This window comes from Nothoprocta perdicaria, unplaced genomic scaffold (assembly GCF_003342845.1).
Source record: "Nothoprocta perdicaria isolate Ctin4 unplaced genomic scaffold, notPer1 scaffold_121, whole genome shotgun sequence".
NCBI lineage: Eukaryota > Metazoa > Chordata > Aves > Tinamiformes > Tinamidae > Nothoprocta > Nothoprocta perdicaria.
Window position 1 is genome coordinate 640842 of NW_020454328.1, and position 14266 is coordinate 655107.

Below are 14266 nucleotides of genomic sequence, written 5' to 3' on the forward strand. Positions count from 1 at the left end.
CCGGCCGGGCCCCGGCCGCAGAGCCCCCCGCGCGGCCAGCGGCGGACGAGGAGCCGCTAGATGTCACCACGCGCCTGGCGCTCGGGGGCGGCCGCAGGACGTGGCCCCCCCTTCCCCTTCCCCCCTGCTTTCATTGGAAGCAATTGAGAGAATTAACTTATCCGCTTTTATGGCCTGCTTGTCACATCCAACTAAGCCCACTTAAAATAGGAAGTCGCGCTGCATTCAAATAATTATCATAACGTACAAATCACCGGCGCGGGGCTGCGGGCGGGGAGGGGGACGTCGGCCGGGCCCCATCGCGTGCGCCCGCCAAGGGCCGGGGGGCCGGGGGGGCCCTGCGGCACCACAAGGATGGGGCAGCATCCGCGGGGCTCGTGGGGCAGCGCTGGCCGCGTGCCACCCCTGCTCTGCGCCTCCCTGGCTCCACGCGGGACCCTGTGTCCCCCGGAGCGGGTGGCCCTGCCCCGCTCTGCTGCCACCCAGGGCCACCGGGTCCCTCCGGCCACGGGCGGCCACGACCGCCCGGGCGCTTCTCCCGCTGCCGCGGCCCAAATGTCAGAGGGGACCGCGCGGCAGCCGGCGGGGCTTCCAACGCACCAGATGGGTTTTTATATTAGCTCCTATTTCATGTTCAGACAGAGCGACCGCACCACTAGAGCTGCAGCCTCGCCGCTGCCGCGGCTGCTTCTCTGAGATTAATTCTGCGAAATTAATTGGGACAAGATTGAAAAGGAAATTAAAATGCAGCTGAGTGAACAGGCTTTTCAAACACCTTTCCCCCCTCCCCGCCTTCRCGCTCTCCCCCCGCTGCGCGGCCGCCAGCAGCCACCGAGCAAAGTAATTTACGGGGGAAAAGCTCCCAGGACCCATCGGWTACGTGCGAGGGAGCTGGCGCACGAGCCGCGGGCTGAGGAGGGCCGGCCGTGACACTGCGTGGCCGGCCCTTCCACACCGCTCGGCACGCGCTTTGAGGTCTCAGGGCAGCAGCCTGCTGCAAGAATCCTCCCTGCGGGGCCCAGGCCCTGTTTTCCTGCACGGGGATGTCCTGTTGCAAAGCCAGGAGGCAAAACTGGCTCAGATTCCGGCATCCCCGGGAGCCGGTGCAGAGCAGCCGCGCGCCAGGGCAGAGCCGTGCGGGGAAGAGCCCGGGCAGGGACGGGCACATGTGGCCGGAGCCGTCGGGAGCGCTGCTGGACACGTTCCACCGCGCGCCTGCTGGAGGGACCCGGGCTGGACCCCCGAGCAGCTCGATGGCCCCTGCGATCCCCGAGCAGCAGCACGTGGTCCCCCAGCCCCACGAGAAACCTGCCCGGAGCATCTGCACCGCCTGGGGCATCTGCATCATCTGGGGCACCTGCACTGCACACGGGTGGTGCAGGAGCGGACGCCGGGGCCCGCGCGAGCTGCCCGCCCCGGGGCCCTACCTTGCTCAGCACGTAGATGAGGTCCCCGCGGCGGAAGGAGAGCTCGTCGGGGTGCTCGCTGCTGCAGTCCCACACGCCCTGGTARTAGTTGGCCAAGTCCCTGCGGGGGGTTCCTGCGGAGGAGGAGGAGGAGAGGTCGGGGTGAGGGGGAACCGCACAAGGAGACGGATGGGGGTGTCCGGGGAGGGGCCCTGGGGAAACACCAGGAAACGGTGCTGTTTGGGGATCACCGTGTCTCAGATTTGCTCATTTTCCATTTCAACTGCAAAGCAAGGGCCGAAAAACACCATGAGAAAAAGGGTCCGGTCAATAAACACGACAGCACTGGGAAACACAAGCAAATGCACTGACAGGTGTTCGCAGAGAGCTTGCATTAAAGCCACTTACCACGAGCCCCTCTGAAATGCCAAGTATCTGAACCAAAGATGCCTCCCCTATGTCCTGATGTCCTAAAACTGCCCCAYGCCCGAGCGGAGCCGCCCCCGCCCCGCACCAGCATCGGCACCGCGGCCGCTGTTCCCGCCTGGGAAGAGGAATCCTGTTAATGAGCATGGGGGATTCGCACGGGGCCTGCGGGAAGGTGCTGCTGGGGAAGGTGACAGCCAAGCTTGTTTATTAATTAAAGGCAGCAAGCGGGGGATTTCAGTCAATTGAGCAGGGCTCGCTTGGCAATCGAACGGCCCCGACGCCTCAACCAGGAGCCCAAGGGGAGACACAGGGAGAGGGGCCGAGCTGGGAGCAAAGAGCGGCCTCGATTCCCGGTTTTCGGGAGGCTGGAGCAGGTCCCGAGGTGCCGACAGGGGCCGGAGGGGCAGCGCCTGCACCGGGGCTGCAGCTCCCGGRGCTCGGAGCAGGAGAAGGGGCCCCGCAAAGCGGCAGATTCTCCTTCGCCCTCTGCTTTTTTTGGAGACGAATGACTTGTTTGCTGAAAATTGTGGGTTTAGGCTGAGGAAACACTTGGCAAAGCCGGTGCGAGGCTGAGCAGTGCCCTTGGTTGAATGCGTGCGTGGGCTCTGGAAAACGCGGCAGTGGTGTCGGTGTTTGCGGAGCGCGGCCTCGCCACCTTCCCCGTTTCTAAATGATGTTTCTTGTCTCAGGAACCAGCAGGGAGAGCGGAGCCGCCTCAGCCAGCGGGTGCCACTGCTCCCGCAGGGAAAAACCCCCCAAGTCGGACTCGGAATCCTAATTCCCAAACACCCAGATGTTCCTGTTCCCAAGCAAAGGATTGAGGCRGGGGCTGATGGTGGCAGATGTCGCGACACGGCGTCACGATGGGTGAATTAACCCCGGGGTTCCCAGCGAAATTGGGGCAGGCTCAGGCCAGAAAGTGAAAATAGAAAATCCCGAGCATGTGTTGGAGGAGATGGTTCTAATCTGGTGCAAGGGACTGAGTGATAAGGGTGCATCTGGAGTGCCGTGCCCGGATTTGATCAGCGAAATATGAACCAGGACATTACAGAGATGGATAATTGCACTGCAGGGAGTAACTGGAATGACTCAGGGACTCGGGGAACTTAAATAGAAAGACTGGAAAAAAAAAAAGTAGGTCTGCATCCTCTGGAAAGTATGAAAGGGGGAGCAGCAGTGGGGAGGAGAAGATTGGGAAGGGAATAGAAGGAGAAGGAGCTACGGGGCTATTTAAGCTCGTGTGAAGCGCAGGAAGCCGAGGCTGGGAACAGGAGGCCGAGGAAAGGGCGGCGCTGGCGGGCACGAAGCGAGCCCGGATTYGGCAGCGCCCGCGCCGGGAGCAGAGCACAGCGGGAGCAGCCGGGCGCCGGGCACCGCTCCCGCTGCCAGGGACACGGGCCGAGGCTCGAGGGCAAGGGAAGACTCCGGGCACTGAAACGGGAAGGTTTGCGCTCGCTGGGAAGAGGCCGCCCTGGCGATGAGCGATCTCTTGTGACCCTGTGGAGCACTGGAGCTCATCTGCTGGCACAGATTTAAGGATAGTCCTTCCTGAAGTCAGCCGAGGTTCCTCTTCAGGCCATGCTATGGGTAGTGCTGGCTTGGTGGGTACCGGAGCTACCACTGTGCACCAGGAAGGCCAGAGAGCAACGCAGGGTTTTCCTCTCCATAGGCTGGAATAAGCGTTAAAATGAGGTGGAACAAACTGTCTGGGAAGTTCCTGCTTGGCCAGGTGCCACCCCACATCCTGCCACCCCGAGCCTGTCTGCAAGGCCTGCAGCAAGGAGATTCAGCTGGTAATGAAACCACGCGTGGTCCTGGGCAGGATGCTCCCCCAGCAGAATGAAACCTTCCAACCTGCCGCAGGGTTCACGCTCCCAAAGGCTTCAGGAGAGGTTTTCCAACCATGTCAGCTGGCCCGATGAAAAGCGTCACCCCTCCCTCCAAAACTGCCTTCAAAAGGTCAAAACTGATGGCACTGGATGAGGAAGATGCCTCAAGACGAGAGCTCTGCCGGGCTCTGCGCTTCAAAGGCAAGCTGCGGGTGCAAGCTCCTGAGAATATCTTGTTAAAATGAAGATCACTTGCAGAAAAGGGATACAGGGGCTAAAAAGCCCAAACCCCCAGTCTAGACTCCGGAATTTGCTTCCAGGGGAGAGATGTGATTTCAAAGCAGCTGATCCACACTGATGTAAGTGGGGCGAGAGCCTGCTCCCACGCCCAGGGGCCTCGGGGTCGTGAGGAAAACCAGCCAAATGTGACAAGTGCGGCGTTTCCACGCGCAGCCTGAGCAGCCCGCGGCAGGGCTGCGGGAGAGGCGCCATCCGCCCGCTCCTTTTGCTTCAGGTGTGCTGCTTCGTGAGGCTGTTGATGCTGAAACCTACTGACAACTGTCTGCAGGCCAGGGCTTTTCACTGCTCTTCTCACGCTAGGGGAAACTTCCTGCTATTCCAAGCACAGAGTGTTGGGAAAGGAGCCCCCTTTGGGGGCCTTTTCCTTGAGTTTAGGAAACGGGCTCTGTCCATATTAAAATCACGCTGCAGAAGGAGCCGCGGAGCCGGCCCGGCGCAGAGGGCAGGAGGAAACGGGTGTCCTGGCAGGAGGGGCCCACAGCTCCCAGCGGGATCTGTTGGGCCGCTGCRGCTTTGGGGCATCCTTGTCCTTCTCAGAAATTAGGAACAATAGTTTTCCATTAGCCAAATGCTCAGCTGGCATTTTGGCTGCGGGATATAATTAAGAAGTAGCCCCTTGTCTCGCTGCGTGCAGCCCAAGGGCTCCCGAGCCCCCTGGCTGGCCCGTCCTGCCGTTGGGCTGCGGCGCGCGGAGCGGGGCTCGCGGTGCCACGAAAACCTCCCCGTCTTGAAACGCAGCCCAGCATTTCAGAGGCAAGAGCCTAATTCATTATTTAGCGCAAAAACAGACACCGGGCTTAAAGCAATCATGACAGCGCTAATAACTAAACCAGTTATAACTATTAACAGCAATTACGAGCGCCGGGGAGATGCTAATGAGCACGGGYGTGCGCACGGCTGCACGCCGGGCCCAAAGGCCTCCGGTCTCTGCCACCGACTCTAYGGTCCCGCGGGAATCGGGCTGCCCCGGGGTCCCCTCGCCCAYGGGGCAGCGCGGCGGGAAGCTCTTCTGCGCTGTACGGAGCACCCGAGGACAGCAGGAAGCTCCCGGCGGCTCCGCCGCGGCCACCCGGACACCAGAGCCACTTTCATGCACCGAGGCGGGAGGAGGAGCAGGTAGGTCGGGGAGGAAACAGACCTTCCGCCCGCGTCCCCCGTGTCGGCCCGAAGGAAACAGCAGGGCCGAGGGCGGCACCGCGGGGGCTCCGGGGCCGGCGGCTCCGCGCGGGCGCCCCGGCCTCGGGAGCGCCGCCTCCCGCTTCCAGGGCTGCCGCTGCCTGCGCCGCCTTCCCCCGCGCCCCGACCCGTTTCCTGCCCTCTGCGCCGCTCGTTCGGGCTGCAGCGCCCGGCACCCGGCGCTGCCGTCGCCCCTCCGAGGCGCCGCGTCCCAYGGGGATGTGCCCACCGCACGGAGCCCCTCCGGCAAAGGGATATCAGCCCGTGTCCATGGGGTCTCCCTTGGGCAGGGCCCGCTTCCCACCTGCCCGGCTCCCGATTTGGTGCCCGTCCTCAAAGGGAGAGGTGGTCCCCGTGTCCGTAGCAGGGCCTCCGTGGGGACGGTCCCCAGAGGTCGGGTTCTCCAAGCTCCCCCCTTTGCAGACTGCCCCGTCACCTACTGGTGTGACCCGTGGGGCTCCCACCCTCACCTTCCCCTCCATCATTCCCACTCCCAGAAAAGCTGGAGCACGGCTGGAGCCCTGCACGTGGGGCCGGGAAGGTCTGTGTGTTCCGCAGAGCGGGGGCTCCTACCATTCCTCCCTCTGCTCCCGGCATCCTCGGTGTCCTCTGCGAAGGGGGGATCCGGCTCCTCCTCTGCGCAGGGAAAAGCAGAGCAGAGAGGCCAGGTTAGCGCCAGGGCGGGAGGCAGCGGTGACGGGCGCCCAGCCCGACTGTCACCGTAACAAATTAGCAGCTTAACTGAGAAGGAGGGAAGGCAGGAAGTCACAGATAATATTTTAAAACATCCCGCATAAAAATATGAATTGTTGTTAACACTGGTAAAAACAAATCACTTATTATAGCCTCATAAATTTGCACAGCACTTTACCAAGTGCCCTATAGGAAGAGATGCTTCCTGTGCAGGAGAAGTCACAGCAGAGGGCAAATCAGGCACGGAGGAGAAATGGCAGGACAGAAAGGCGAGGGAGGATCAGGGAAAGCAGCAGAGATCACACAAGAACGGCACCAGTTTCAATGGCCTTTTTTGCCAGTCCACCGTAATCGGTGCTGAAGAGCAGCTCAGAACGATGCGTATGGATAAACCACAAGCAGCAAACGGACACGCGGGGCTGGCGGCCCACCTGCAGGGCGACGCAGGACCTGTCCCCAAGCACAAACGGCCCCAGGCTGCTGGCGGCTGCCTCCGCCCAGGACCTGCGCGCGCCGGAGCAGCCTGCCCGGAGCCTGTCCCACGTGAAGCCGGATTCGCAGGAACCGGTGGCGCCGTGAGCCCAGCCCGTGGCCACGGCGCTGCCGCTGCCTCCCGCGCCGCCCCGCACCCCGAGGTGTCACCCTCTGCTGTCGCCCTGGGGCAGAGTTGAGCGCCGCGCGGTTTGGGGCCGGCCGGCYGGCGCCTGGCGAGCGGGCGCCGCGTTTCGGCCGGTGCCGGACCCGGTCGCGAGCCCCGGCTCGAGGACACAGCCCCCAGCAGCCTCGCCGCCGCTGCCGATCGATGCAAAGCAGGTCAGGGCTCCGCGCGAGGCGCAGACGGGAGGCCGAGGTGCGGGGTCGCTGCCACTGCTCCCCCGTCAGAYGGGAAGCGGCACCAAAGATCTTTCCTAAATAAATCAGACTTTATGGTAAATCTCGGGCCCTGACGAGACACAACCTCATTAGCATTGATTTTAAAATAAATTATTGAAAGTGGCTTTTGCCTGCTCTTTGCATTGGTAAAAGAGAATCTAAATGCATCTGCAATGATGCTCCCCCCTGCACCTCCTCACGTGCCCCAAACCCTCCTCCTTTCTCCTTGCGCCAGCGGCACCTACTCCCCTCATCCCGCGGAGCTGAGCAAGGCCCGGCCGGCACCGCGGAGGCCCCGAGGCCGGAGCGGCACCGAGGCCGGCCCAAAGCTCGCAGCACTGGCCCAGGTCCCTCGCCTTGCAGATTCTGAGCCGTGCCCAGTGGCACAACAGGCTCTGCAGCCCTGCAGCCTGTTGCCGCCTGCTGCTTTGTGCCCTGGCTTTCCATGGGCGATGTCAGTCCATATCAACTTTAGAGAGGTGGATCAGTGCCCGGGGAACGGTCCTCGCTGCCCACCTCGCACCCGGCAGCCCGGGGACGGGACCGTCCCCACGCATCCCAGCCCGCGGCTGCGCACCCGTTGCTGCGCCGGAGCGGCCCGCGCGCCGGGCGCATTCTCAGAGGAGCTGTGTTTTAATGTAGCAATTTGATTCAATTTTCCACTCTATAAAATTACCCATCACTGCTCGTTGCTTCCTAACAGACACCTTCACTCTTAATTTAACAATCCTATCGAATTCTGCCAGGGAAATTGGAAAAATTTATCACCTGTGAAATTTTATTTTTCCTTGGTTGTATCTGTTTTTGTAAAACTTCATTAACGACGATGACTTGCTGAGGAAATTATCTCTTCGTCTCCCTCTTTCTTTTTCTCCCCTCTCTCCTTCTCCCTCCGTTTCAGCTCGGGACACCAGAGGGGCAGGGTGGCCTGGGGGGGACCCTGCCTTGGACASGGGCGCTTGTTGCAGGACCCCGGCACCCCCAGGCTGCCCCGGGCGCCGAGCACCGGGCAATGCCGAGGAACCTCGACCAGGAAAGCCCATGGAGAATGTGGGGATAGAGCAGGGAGCTGGGGGAAGATGAGAGATGGGCAGGGGCTGCCTGCGCCTGGGCAGGGTCCTCGTGCCCCTCTCAAACTGCRGAGCAGAGATAACAGGACTACGGTCCTGAACACCCTGACACGGCTGCTGCATTTAAAGTGTTTGTTTAATCACGACAAATACAACGTTCTGAAATAAATGAAAACAAAGAGGGCCTTTCTGAGATCCCAGGACAGGGCCACCGAAGGACTGTGCTCGGGAGGACGGGGTGCAGAGCCGGGCAGCCCCAGCCGCGGCTCCGCGGCACGGCAGCACATTCGCTTGGACAAGGCTCAGGGATGCACTGCCCAGGCCCCAGGGCAGCTCACCCCTGGATCTCTGCTACAACCATAAGAAATGCTGCAGAGACCAGGCTGCCTTCTTTGGCTGCTTGGTTTCATGCCAAGACGACGGCTTCTGGCTCCTTGAACTGGCAGCTGCTGCTCTGCTACCTCCAGGCCCAGTGCACCGTTAGAGAACAGGGGCTAGTCTTTAATGCAGTTATTTTATCATCTCTTGGAAGGGCAGTAATTGCATTACAGCCATGACTGCATGCCCAGGAGGGAGCATTTTCATCATCTGGGTCTGATTTTGCAGGTAACACAGCCCAGAGATTCCATTCTCACCAAACGTAATATTACCCAAGCTGAATGGAGCACAAGCTCTAAAAGCCAAGTCAGCCGGGTTTATAAACCCAGGTGCATTTGGTCTTGTGGCCCATCAGCCAGTCTGAACAAAGAAATAGGGTCAAACCTCTGAGTTATGGCTCCATTAGGTTCAGCAGAGCCTGAGATGTTTATTCCCATCTGTGTGTTATGTGSCCAAGCTCTCCTGCCCCGTGTGCAGGGTTAAAGGGGATTAAAGCAAAGGGGTGGCTTGTTTTTCGCCCTGTGTGTTCAAATGCTCACCTGGCAAAACCTCATAGATGTCATCGTCTCCCATCCCATCATCCGGCTCATCCTGATTTGGGGCAGTATTGTGGGATGCTGTATTCAGAGAGTCGGAACTGTCCACGTCATTGTAGGGATCTTCCTCATCTTCCTCATCAYACGGGATAGTGAGGGAGATCAGGTCTGGCAGAAGAGAGCAAAAACACAATGAAAGGGAGCAAAACTCACCAAGCAACAAAGGCATTTTGTCCTCACTATGGACCTGGAAGAGTACTTGAAAAGCCCCTGCTTTGCCCAGGAGCAAAATTGAGGGGAAAAAAAAAAAAATTCAAACACCACCAATAAAAACAAATTCAAGGAAAATGAGTAAAGCCAAACTCAACAAGCACCTCAAGGAACTCGGTCTGACCCCATTACTGGGCTTCTCAGAGAAGACTGATTTCAGCAAGACAGCAACAAAACCACAGCATTTGCTGCAGCAAATTAAACAGAATTGATGTGCCAGGACATAAACTAAGAAACTGGAAAGGATCACGGGGTCTGAAACAGTGCAGCTGCCCATGGTTTCTAGAGGGTTTCCATATGCAGAGCTGGAGTCTGGTCTTAGTTTTGCTCGTGTCAAACTGGAGTGACTCCAGTGGAGACARAGCCCGTCCCCAAGGGAGCAGATCCACAGGTTCCCCCCTCGCTGCTCTCCCGTTCCTGTCCTGCTCACCAACCCTTGCAGCTTTGGAGGGATCACAGGGCTCTGAATGCAGCCCAAGGTGCTGAAGACAGTCCTGGGCTTCAAACAACAGCTTCTCTTCAGTCCCCTACCTAAAACAGGCAAAGCCCCAGTGTCCTCGTGGCGCTGGGCTCCCCTGCCCGTGGCCAGCGCGGTCCTGGGGACACAACGGCCCTTCCTTGGACACTGGATGTGTCCGATGGGACACACTGTTGGGATGTGTCCCAAGGGACGCGCCATCCTGGCGCAGGACTCACCCTTGAGCAGGAACTGGATCTGGTCCACCCAGTCCTCGGCCTCGGCTGCACTGGGGGCTGTGAACTGCAGAGAGGCACCGGTTACCGAGCGGACCCCGGCRCAGCGGGACGAGGACGGGCTGAGGTCCCGGAGGAGCCTCCCGCCATTGCCGGGGCTTTGGGGAAACCATTTCACTCTTTATCTCCACATTCCAAACAGGGAAACAGAAGCGGAACAAAGCTAGACTATCCCAGAGGAAGGCTGTCAAGCTTAATTCATTAAACTAATTTAGATGAAAACCACAATCCCTATTGAATGTACTATACTGAGTCTGAACCAAGACTCTACATCCAAAACATCCTGGAGCCCATTGGGTCTTTTTTTTTTTTTTTTTCAGAATTTCAGAATATTTTTTTTAAATTACACCAGTTTCCAGGCACTCCCATTGACACTCAACAAATTGGAGGTTTATATTTAAACCTGTCTGTGAATTCTAGTTTTTGAGAACAGCCTTCCCAAACTCAACCCTCTATCGCTTTTAACCCACRATCTCACTTAACCCTTCCTCACCAAGCACAGATGGGACCTAAGACTGATCTTGCAACCAGGCAACGTCCCTGCTCAGATCAGTGGCCAAAAATAAGAAGCATCAACGTCTTCTGCAGCATCACTTGTTGGCTTTACCGGGGCCTGGGGTCTGGCGGATGGTGCTGCCCTGGCCCTGCAGGTTCTCGTGCGCCCGTGCCCCGTGTCTGCACAGACAGAGGGGCCGTTTCTTCCCCCGTGCCTACCTCGTAGGTGCGCTTGCCAGGGCAGACTAACTCAAAGCAGCATTTTCTCCGAGAGTCTTTGCGGAGGTGGGAAGCCAGTCGGGCACTATAGTTCTCGATGGAAAAAGTGCCTTTAGGTTGCTTGCCTGTTAGAAGAGAAAACAGGTCACCTCTGGAGCCTGCATTTTTCACCTAATGCACCACCTGAGTGCTGCTGATATTTGCTGCCCAGGCAGGGAAACCAAAGCACAGAGTTGCAAGGTGTGCTACACTGTGTGGCAATGGCAGACGCCAAAAAAGACCTCTGCTTTAAATATTTCTGTCCCCAGGGAAATCCAAAGAGCATATTATAAGTTCTTTATATAGACACAGTACAGAGGATGTCTTTTGAAGCAGCAAGAGGACTGCAAACAGCTAACAAAAATTTGCCAGGGTCACAAGACTGCATGAAATGAACTGGTCATAATGAAGCAGAGCCCACTGTGTACTTGGGGAAATATGATACCAATGATTATTCTTCTGGTAAAGAATTAATGGGCTGGCATACAGGAAGAAATACTTAGTGGGGCCTTTGGGAATTGGCCTATGGATCTTGCGGATGCATGCGCACGGCCAGGGTCAGCCGGGGCGGGAGCGGGATCTTCACTGCGCTCATCTGCGCCGCGTTTATTTACCCCAGCTGGGCATCCAGCTCATTATTTCCCTATGAATCTTCCTGAGTAAGTGTGGGAGTAAGATTCAGACAGTTGCTCTTAACCTTTTTTTTTGATTTGCAGATCTTTTAAAAACTTCCAGAACGAGGCCAAGCCCTACGTAAGGGCTTCAGCCCATCGACACCAGGTTTCTTTGCTCCCTCAGCTTCTGGAGACCATTTGGAAGTGGACAACCACTCGTCCCACAGCAACAACCAAAGAGCAGCTCTTGGCTTCTCCACTCGCCGCTCACCAGGACAGCCCGAGCAGCCCGTTCCCCTGCACCTTCCTCAGCTGCTTCGGCTTTTGGGAACAGCCTCTCGCTGCCAGCAGGAGAAAAGTTGGGAAATTCTTCAGGAAACTTGTGCAAAAAGTTTGAGAACCTCAGACAACAGGGGTGGAAGAGRGACAAAGACCCAGCTCCATCCACACTCACTGCCAGTTCAGTTCCGCCCTCGCTGCAGCCCGGGCGCTGCAAACCAAGGCTGCRCAGGTATTTTTGTACAGCGCAGTGTTTCTGGATGGGTGGAACAGATTGAGGAAGGCCATATATCTGGCCATGCCAAACTCTGTTGGAGATATTAGCTGTCTGTTTATATGTACCTGATGGAGCATGGCTGCAAAATATTTATATACACTGACACATGGATTATATACAGTCACTCAGGGGGTTGCAGCCCAGCTGATGGCTAATGGAAAACTTGGTACATCAGTTTATTTGCGCACAGCTCCGTTCCTGTGCCTCTCTTCTCTTGTTTCCTACCTGTAAAGATGTCTGGAAAAGGGGAAAAAAAATCTAGCTTTCCAGAAGAGTCTACATCATATGCTTTGATAAGGAATTATGATCTTCCTCTTAGTTCTCATCAGCCCAGGATAAGAGATTATGGTTTCAGCAGGAGGAAGCAGTGGACAAGTAACATGCAGCTCCTTTAGATATTCCTGGAAATTGCAGCCAGCTCCTCACTTGCACTCRAAATGACCAGAAAGGACCACTCGAAACGACCAGAAAGGACTGCCTGCTTGTTTTCACACTCAGGATTACTTGTCTTGGGAACACACTGCTCCACGGGCACCCACAGGGCTCTCCTCTCCCACAGGGAGACATTTCCAAGCAGCATCATGCTCTGGCCATGGGGAGGGATGATCAAATTCAGGTTGTTGCAGCCAAGTTCATCCTTAAAACCTCAGCAGCCCCGGGCTGTGAGGTTGTGCGCAATAACACCTTCTTTCTGGTGAGATGTTGTCCAAGGGCTCTCCCCTTCCCTCCCYAGCCCTGGGGGGTCCTCGGCGGCCGCGCGCAGCCCAGGGACGGGAGGCAGGGGTCTYGCCACTTACTTTTCTCATTCGTGTAGTAGTAGAAGGTCTTTCTGTYGAGGACACACCACCGCTTCTGCCACTCGGACCCAAAAAAGCCATGGTCTAGAGAGAAGAGGAAACCAAAGGAGTAAAGAGGCATCCGTTTCTGTTCTTTCACAATGTGCTCGCCTGGGCAAGCAGTTTGGGAAATGAAGACTTTCCCACCATGATCCTGCAGATTTCTGCCATAAAATTCAAGCAAGGAAGTCTAGAGACAGAAGCTGCTGGTCAAGTGGGAGAGAAGCTGCCCACCCTTCAGGCCAGGACCTTCTCCAGCTAAGCAGCTCCATGGTGGCCTGGCACCCCCAGCCCTGCTACCAAGGAGGGAACACGACTTTGGGGTAAACTACCCTAATTGAAGTTTAATTGGGGTAAACTACTCTAATTGAAGTTTAAACAAATGATTTTCACTGTGCGACTGGAACAGGCTCAAACAGGCCCAGAGCTGGTGGATGCAGCTCAGCTGACAAGCACAGGGAATACAGGGCTGTTCCTACCTCATCCCACCCATCATACAGTAAATAAATCAAGATAAGATCTGAATGATGAGGAAATAATTTGTAGCTTTCACAAGAGTCAGTAAAATCAAGATAAACCCCGCGGCTGACTCACAGTCCTTATCTCAGTCCACTAATGTGTGTGATGCTACGAACTCCCTTGTCTTCACCAGGATTTTATCCTCATTAGGTGCTGCTCACTTGCAAGGACACATCTCGCCCTAAAAGGCCGGGTTGCTGCCTAATTCAATTCCTGAGTTTTGATCTTGGTGCAGATTGATGATCTGCAGCAGAGAGTAAATAAAGGCTGCGCTGTCCCTGTGCATCTGCGATGCCCGAGGAAGGCCTGGAAGGCCCTGCCCGCGACCCCGCGGAGGGGAATTCGCTCTTTGTTCTGCGGCCACAGACCCGGAGCTGCCCCGGGTTGTGGCTCCAGGGAAGAGGCAGGACACGGGGTCCCTGCTCCGACGCGGGGGTCCCTGCTCCGGCTGCAGCCGCCCCAGGCGGCTCCTGGGCCAGCCCCCCAACCCAAGCACAGCTTGAGCAAAGCTGGGTTTTAAGGGGTAGCTTCGGCACTGGCCCCYGTGGCTGTCGGAGCAGCGAGAGGGCCCAAACCGCGGCGGATTTCTGAATGCGCCATAGGAAACACCTGAACAAACATTGCTCCCCCGTCCAGCTTCCCCTTCGCGATGCCCTGAACGTGCTGCGCTCCGCAGGGAGCCTTCAGCCTCAGCTTCAGCCTCAGCTTCCACCCACAGCCGTCCCCCTGCCTCTCCCTCTACCAACCCTACCTCACCAGAGAGGACAAAAAGAGGCAGCCCAAACCAACGCTCTCCACCTTGCTCCTGATTTTGTGATGCATTTGCCAAGCCTTACCTCTGGACCTCTTCTCCAAGTATCCTTGCTTCAGGATGCTCCCCACATCTTGGACGGGTCTCGGTACGGCTTCCTCCAGCCCTAGGGAAAGCAAAGCAGAGCTATGGGGTTTTCTGCTGCACAAAGACCCCGTCGCGTGACCCATGGGAACGTCGGGGACCGGAGCCGCTACCCCACCCGAGCCCAACAGCTCCCACAGGAGCAACATCCAAAAAACAATCCCATTTTCCCCAACACAATGTCACTTTAGGAGGGTGGAAASAGCTTCTTCTAAACCGTGAGGCATCCTTGACCTTTCTCGAGCTCTAAAAGAAAATGCAGCATCCAAGACGAGCACTGCCCAGGATGTCATGACGAGCAGCTTCCCAGGAGTTTTTCCTATTTTCTTAGCGTGCATCTCTATCATCCAGCTTTTTTTTTTTTTTTTTTTTTTTTTTTT

At 57.2% G+C, this 14266-nt stretch overlaps 1 protein-coding gene across 1 annotated transcript in view; it reads right to left on the bottom strand.

Annotated features, from left to right (window-relative positions):
- The window catches only part of SKAP1 (src kinase associated phosphoprotein 1), a 95962-nt gene that overhangs the window by 6819 nt on the left and 74877 nt on the right, over positions 1–14266 (bottom strand). Inside the window, exons 5-11 of the mRNA XM_026054445.1 lie at positions 13828–13908; positions 12434–12517; positions 10428–10552; positions 9657–9720; positions 8694–8858; positions 5714–5776; positions 1428–1540 (exon numbers count right to left, since the gene is read on the bottom strand). Of these exons, the coding sequence (XP_025910230.1) occupies positions 1428–1540; positions 5714–5776; positions 8694–8858; positions 9657–9720; positions 10428–10552; positions 12434–12517; positions 13828–13908 (695 nt within the window). The remainder of the gene's footprint in view (positions 1–1427; positions 1541–5713; positions 5777–8693; positions 8859–9656; positions 9721–10427; positions 10553–12433; positions 12518–13827; positions 13909–14266) is intronic.